Raw genomic sequence first — 7991 nt, 5'->3', positions numbered from 1 at the left:
GAATCAAAGAAATTGCTTTAGAGAAACACTGCAAAAGTGGTTACAAATGGATGTCAATGCAACTTGGGAGACTCTTGAGCTTGCCATTACCAATGCAAAAAGACATCAACTGGGCTATGGGAAACTGACCTCTAGTAAGTCACACTATATGATACTAGTGCATGGAATTGGAATAAAAATTACCTTCTTTTATCACCTTAAACTATGATAGGGTTGGGACAAACTTGGCTGTTTTAGTATACATAGATTATTATTTAAATGAAAGTTTATAATCACGAATGTGCTTTGTGACAAATTAAACTGGCCCAGTTTTCATGTCTGATCATATGTATAACTACATGTATGTTATATGATTGCCTATAATATTAACATGGCTTCATTTTTTCTCTACAGTGTCTCCCTTGCAGCCAGTAAATCAGCTAAACACATCGTATGATCAGGCAGATGCATCTGGTGAGTCAACTATCGTAATAGTATTAAAACCCTTCTACCAAAAAAAAATTCAGGCTCTTTTATCATCAGCTAAGTGGACAGTGAAAGTGATAATAATTATGTATGTAACATATGCATCTACATTAGAATACAAAATATTTTTCCCCAACAGCTAGTTTATATAAATAGAACAATTTTGACTATAAAAGGCACAGTTCTTGGCTAAAATTATGTCCTTTAATTTATATACTGTGCATGTGTCTTCATTATGCAGAAGTACATACATAATCATTTCTACATTAAACTCTCACATGCATTAAGGTGTGTATTATAGGTAAAAGTATGGGTACTTTACTACTCAGGCATTGGCTTTAACTAATACTGAAAACAGTAGGATGTTACACTAGCATATTACTATATATAAAAATAAAGTATAGGGATCCAAGCAACAAAAATGGTGAAACAAAAGGAATGTATGATTGCAGTACAAAATAGCTTCATGAGACAATCTCTACATTGGCTTTAATAGGGATCTCAGAATATAAAGTAGCAAAACAAGATAACTGAATGACAATGTAACAGCATAGCTCTGTGGGGGTTAGCCTCAATATAATGAATACCACCTGCCTAAATACTGCCCCTAAAACCACCCTAGAAATATCTTAAGGGGCAAAAAGTACCTTTACTGGTACCAAGAGTTTATAATGGTGTAGGGAGAGTGTTGAACTATACTATAAACTGTGAAAAAGAACCCTTAAAGATGGCATAGTTCAAACAACTTGGTAATTGTGTTGATTGGTGACTAATTATAAGTACAGTGGGCGTATGCATATACGTTGAGAGACTGAAGCTACAGAGTGAAAGAACAGTGTAGAAAAGTATACACAACACGCTGAGAAACTCAGTACAAAGAGAAAGACACAGCCAACTAACCTAGAAAGCCATAGATATCAACTTCGCATGTGACATCTTAATTCAAGGTTACATTATGGTCGCCATTCCATGCCTTGATGTTGACAGTTCTGTTAGTGAAGGTGACACGTCTAGATGGGGTTTTAGCCATAGGGATTCAATGCAGACCACCCGACCAAACCAAGAAGGTGTTAAATCTGGGCAATCAAAAATGGTCAGATTTACGAGTGGACACAAAAGTATGTGACTACTTTACTGGTTCATTTTTCATTGGGTATAGCGAAGTTCAATACTCTCCCTAATACATTATAAACTCTAGCTGGTGCAGTGTGTTTACTGCCAAAGTATAGGGGTTTTCCCACCAAGCTACATGTATAATATGTTACACACTACATTATGCATTCGTAGGAATGCCACAATAGTTGTGACATATGACATATCGTGACTTAAAGCTCCACAATATGATATGACATACAGTGTAGGCTTCTTTATGTTGTGACATAAATATCCCCTAATAAAGCACACTTTTCCATTCATTTTGATAAATTTGATGCAGCAAATATGAGAAAAGTTAACAAATACGTATGAGCAATGTTGGCTGTTGATATCATAGTTAATATTGCTGATGTTTAAATTTATACTTTTGCATGTTTAAATCAAAGCAGCTGTACAGTATATAACAGTTTCAGATGTGAAACTTTAAGAATTGTTTATGTCATAACATATGACATGTAGTGACATAAACCTCTATGACACGTGACATAAAAATTTCTATGTCACAGCATCCCTAGTTAGAAAGCAGTAGTAAACCGATGTAACTATTATTAAATGAAGCAGTCCATCCATTCTGAAGTCTATTCCCAGTTTGTTGATGAATTAAAAATTAACTAGATTTGGTAGCATATTATGGGATTATGGCTCCAAGTACAGTATATGTGCTTCTGAATACAGTAAGTATGCAATCAACAATATCAAGGTAAAATTATGCATATATGTGACAATTAAATCTACTGTAAATTTAGCACAATTTATCCTGTGACAAATTACTTGAATGCAGTTTATCATAGAACCTTGTGTGACAAGATCAAAGTAAAAAACAGTTCAATATATACATTTGCCAAATACAGTAGAACAATGGTATGCAACTGTATCAAGTAATTATAGAATACACCCTGGGCAATATAGAATATGTGGACAATGAAACACTGAACAGGCAGAAGGTATTCTTGAATTGGCACAACAGTGAATCTATTGAAGATGATGGATTTCAAGACTTTCAAATTGCTTCACAAACATGTTTACTTTCGGTATATGATGGCTCCATATACCAGTTAAAGCATCACTTTGCTTGTGCTATTTGATAAACATAGTAGAGATGAAGTACAGTGGGACCTCTATTATTGAACACCTGTGTGTCAGTTCAATCACAAAAATGTTCAGATTAGTGAATTTATTTGATTAAATGAAGCCCATTCATTTGTATAGAGTTCAGGTCAACTACTGTAATAGAATGTACACTTACTCTAATAGAATGCTCACCTAATGAGCATTCACTTACACTATTCAGATAATCAAGGTCCTACTGTACTCAGCTTCATGTTGTGCTGTACTTCCCAATACATGTACTCTTTTGCACCCTACACAATGCTTATAATACATGCTACAAACTATTGCTTTATGCTTTACTGCTTTAATTATTATGTGTAGGTGGAGTTCGTAAAACAAACATGGCTGCAGCTGTTAATCATTCTAGTGAAGATCAAAACAATAACCCACCTCCTAATTCCAAACCTGATCAACAGGATGCCACTGATGGTGATGGTCTGCAAGTCTATAAGATGGACTCAAATCCTCGTGGTCGGGCAATTATCATTAACAACAAGAAGATTGATGGAAAGGCTACTAGAAATGGAGCAGAGGAAGATGGCAAAATATTGAAGCAACTTTTTTATTACCTGGGATTTACAACTGAGTTACATGAAGACAAAAAAGTAGCAGAAATGGAGCAAATCCTTAAAGATGTAGCAAAATCAGATCACAGTGGACACAACTGCTTGTTAGTTGCTATTCTTTCACATGGTGAAGATATGGAACAAGTATATGGCACAGATACAACTGTTTCACTCATAAAACTTTTTAAAAATTTTGGCGGTAGCAATTGTGAATCACTGATAAGCAAGCCAAAGATATTTTTTGTGCAGGCTTGCAGAGGTGATGAATTTGATGAGGGCGTTGTTGCTACAGATGGAGACAGCAATGAGCATGATGAGACAGATTTAGGTAGTTTAATTTGTACCATGTGTTGTGTGCTACTAATGATAAACTGCATTTAGAGAGTAGTAACAAATTCATGCACATTTTATGCTATTGGGCAGTTGCCACCCTTAACACATTTTGACCATTTCTTTGCTCCTATATACTTTTTATTTCATAATCTTTTTATTTCAGGTTTTTAAAGGGTGCACTCTTTTTTAACAACATGGTTGTTTTGGTGCAGATTTCACTACATGAGCTGACTTTGGTTTACTAAACATTTCTTCTAATCTGCACATTTTAGAGTATGTAAGTATCAGTGTTAGAACAATTAGGTTAAATTATATAAACTTTTTAGTAATATAGAAGATAACTTTACCTAACTAGAACTTTCATTTATAAGAACAGGTAACAGCAGGACTTGGTGGTAAAGGGTTGGGTGATCAGGTGTGGTTTGAACATACCGTGAACAATGTTTTTATGATTTTTTTCTTGCTTTATTTTGGCAACTGCTCTATGGTCCCACATTATTATACTTTGTTTAACCTTAATTTTGTATTGTAACTCTGTAGCAGTAAAACCAATTTTTTTCAAACCATGAAAACTACGATGGTTAACAATTGCCAAGTTATGCCCATATGCAGTTTACACCCTGTAGCCTCATTGTGCACAGACATTCTGCAAACTTGATATATACCATTTATGTATCATTAAACTTTGATGATTTCATGGTGATTAAAGTGGATTCGATGTCCTCCATCCTTCTTGCTTCATAACCAATACAAACTTGCAACTCAAGTTCCACATTAATTTTACTTGTACAACATGCATTATTTAACCAGCCCAGTGAAATCATCAAAGGCTTTGCTAGATCTGTACTGCAACTTTCAGTTTGTTTTTTTTTTGTTTTTTTTCACATTTTAGGCCACATAAACTTGATTATCATTTACCAATACTTAATATAATAGAAGTGTAGGCAGGAAGATATTTTCATTTTATTTTTTGTACACTAGATGTATAGCTGAAATACACACAGTAGTTCTCATCACCCAGAATGTAATGAGGTGCATAGCTACGTACTTTCTAGTTTATAAAGATTTATTTCTGCTGCATTGATCACTGTGCAAGTATTTGTTCAATAAAGTACATATAATAATATTAGCACACATAATAGGCCAAATTTGTGGAATTGTGTAAAATTGGGTGCACATGCAACGGTGATTCTAGAGATTTGCTGACTGGTTTTTAACACAAAGGAATCAGGGGTGGGGTCCACCTGAGACATTTTGATTGCAGCTATTTCATGTCTTTTCAGCCAATTTATTGCCCATCATTCAGTAATTTGTTATACTAGACCTCAATAAAGTTGCTGAAACATGCATAACCACAGCTTATTGGGCTGGGTATACATGGCATAAATATCCATGGAGGGTCAAACACTTAATTGCATTTTCAATACACTCTTTACTGAATTTTCAAAATAATGCTGTACAATTCCATACGAGAATTAGACCACTAAGTTGAAAAAATGATGGCCATACAACAATTTTTGTGAAGTGTGAAAAAAGAAGAAAAGCCCAGGCCTCCATAAACCAGTAAAGAAGAGAATAACAAAACTATATCCACAAATTTCTTCAGCATTTTTTGCTTTATTTTTACATTTAATAACAGTTACTTATCAAGTTATTGTGATCAAAATAATGTTCTTGCATCTCCATATCTGTGCAGTTTCATGCTGTTTACAATCAATATTGTGTATTCATTATCTATATTGTTGTTGTTCAGTCTAAATCTTATGCAAGTTTTCATTTTTGTAAAATACTCTATAGGAATTACCTTGCCAACTATGTCAGACTATCTGATAGCTTATCCCACAGACCGCAACAGCCCAGCATTTCGTAGCAGCATTAAAGGGTCATACTTTATACGGGATTTGGATGAGGTGTTTCGGAAAATGGCTGAGAAGGAGCAGCTGATTGACATGCTGACAGAAGTCAACAGGAAAATGGCAGAACGCACATTTCAAGGTGGAAAATATAAGCAGCAACCACACTTTGTTAGTGCACTGCGAAAGAAACTGTACTTGCATCCTGGTGAGTAATAGACAATAGGGCTGAGTGATATATTATCGTGATATTTTGAAAGTATTGATATTGTGATATTTTGTTATTAACTATCGTGATACCATGCCTGTACATTACTGTCATTAACAATCCATTTGTTATGCAGTACTTGGCTAAGAATTCTTGTAAAGGATAATCTTGCTACCTCTGCAAAGAGGTGTGAACACCAGAACATAACCTCAAATTGCATGTGTTACAATAACTGTTACTGTTAAGAAGGATGATGGTGGCTAGATTGGTGTTACCTTTAATGACTTCCTGCAGAGATGCTGCTGAGCAATACACTACCGGTATGTAGCACCAGCTGTGATTGACTTGATTGTAAGTATCGCGAACTATTCTGTATCATGAATAGTGGCTTTAGTATTGTTCATGATACTGAATTGACAGTATCACGCAACCCCAATAGACAACTGTAGCATTCAAAAGGGTCAATGGAAAAATGGGGTGACCCATATACATTATGATTTTTGTCATCAGTTGCATGCTTATAAAACAACAGAATTTAAAGATTAAGCCACACTTTGCATTAGTTTTTGGTGATTCAGCCATATTTAAAAATCTAGTAATGTCCACTGCGCACCCACTTACATAGATTGTTCCCTTTTACCACTGAAGCACTGACCACTTTATTTAGATGTTATGGAGTCTTTTCTGTATGTCCTATATGCTACTGTACAATTATGAAACAATTCATGTATTTATTACGGTGGAACCTTCTGTCTACAACGTATAACTTCCAATCAGCAGCCTGTTAAAAGAAACCATACAGTGGTGAGCATTTCATTCAAAATAATTGATAGATGAATGTGTGATCAGGATAATGGACAAATGGACTACAATTTTATAGCTAACTTTAAGTATAGCTTATGGAGTATTATGTAAAAAGAGTAAGCATAGAGCTTATGTTATAATCATGGGATAGCTATTCAGCTAATGGGTAACTAGTGCATACAATAGTACAAACGTAGAGCTAAAAAATTAATATTATGGATTTGAGTATTTAAGTACTTTCAATAGTATTAAAAATCCAGGTCACTATTACACGTATATACTTCATTTTTATGCAAAAAAAATTGTTACATTTTTTTGTGTAGTTATGATTTACACCTAACAAAATTGAGTTTAGGTGACTGCTTTATTAGAGTAACTTTATTTTATGCAGTACTAGTAGCTAAAGCAGTAAGGAAGATGTGCTTAGCTGAAAATCAAGCAATAGCTACAGAATCGAAGGCAGTGAGCCACATAGTTATTGACTGGGAATTTTAGCTAGTACTGCTATTTATAGTTATGCATAGTTATGTAAGAAAAAATCAGAGCAACAAAATTCATGTAATTTTTACATATGAAATTATTAAAATATGGTATGTGATATTAAGTTTTACAAATGTTGAAAGGAAAATTTTAAGAAGCTAGTATGGATCTTTACAATAAAAAGTGCTTAAACAAGAATGGCCATCACCTAAAGTAGAAATTTAAAACTCAATAGCTCTGCATCAAAAGGAAAGAAATGAGTCAGATGTATCAAGCTATAAATGTATGACTGCTATAATGGTAATTGCAGTCATAATGGGTTAGCTCATATAAAGTATATCTGTCTAGACTTAAATCACATTGTAATGATATGTTCTACAGTGCCTAAACCATCAGAAGATCAGTTAGACAAAGTACTGCAATCTCGTAAGTCAACTAATACGCATGAATTAATATGTATTTTTGTGTATATATTATTTATAGAACCGAAGATGTATGAACTACAGCAAATTATATTTTCAAGGATAAAAGAAAGCTGGAAAGATGTTGCTTTTGCCCTACACTATGAACCCCGTGTTGTCAAAGATTTAGAAATAGAGCATAAAAAAGATGCAGAAATATGTTGCAGAGAGCTTTTTGAGGATTGGCTAACATATGCAGACCATGGTATTAGTCCTAAAACATGGTTCAAGCTACTGGAAGCCATCAGGAGTGTGCCAAAGCTTAAGGCAACTGCAGTAGACATATCAAAAGATGTGGCAGCACAGATAAAGATTAAGTAGAGCTTATATACATGACTGTAGCATTCATATAACATTATGTAATATTTGCTTATCTAAACTCTTAACTAAACATGAGTTACAACTCATTTTCTTTGTATTATTCATTAGTATTTAGCTATTGTTGTTTATGGTTTTAAAAGAATTGAAAGATTTAGGAAAAACTGCCTGCATGTTGCTATTATCTAGCATTATGACACATATGCACATAGCTATGTTTAATTCAGTATTTACACTA

At 34.1% G+C, this 7991-nt stretch overlaps 1 protein-coding gene across 3 annotated transcripts in view; it reads left to right on the top strand.

The window, feature by feature from the left end:
* The window catches only part of LOC136254010 (caspase-6-like), a 13032-nt gene extending 5115 nt beyond the window's left edge, over nt 1–7917 (top strand). For all 3 annotated transcript variants that reach the window (XM_066046648.1, XM_066046649.1, XM_066046647.1), the window contains 6 exons: nt 1–134; nt 394–453; nt 3052–3624; nt 5427–5690; nt 7356–7400; nt 7458–7917. The exon at nt 1–134 is cut by the window's left edge and continues 130 nt beyond it. In XM_066046648.1, the coding sequence (XP_065902720.1) occupies nt 1–134; nt 394–453; nt 3052–3624; nt 5427–5690; nt 7356–7400; nt 7458–7756 (1375 nt within the window). In that variant the 3' untranslated portion in view covers nt 7757–7917. The remainder of the gene's footprint in view (nt 135–393; nt 454–3051; nt 3625–5426; nt 5691–7355; nt 7401–7457) is intronic.
* The last annotated feature ends 74 nt before the right edge of the window (nt 7918–7991 follow it).

Source organism: Dysidea avara, chromosome 4 (assembly GCF_963678975.1).
Source record: "Dysidea avara chromosome 4, odDysAvar1.4, whole genome shotgun sequence".
In the NCBI taxonomy this organism is placed as follows: domain Eukaryota; kingdom Metazoa; phylum Porifera; class Demospongiae; order Dictyoceratida; family Dysideidae; genus Dysidea; species Dysidea avara.
Note: the sequence above shows the minus strand (reverse complement) of the source record. Positions and strands in the feature narration are given on the sequence as shown.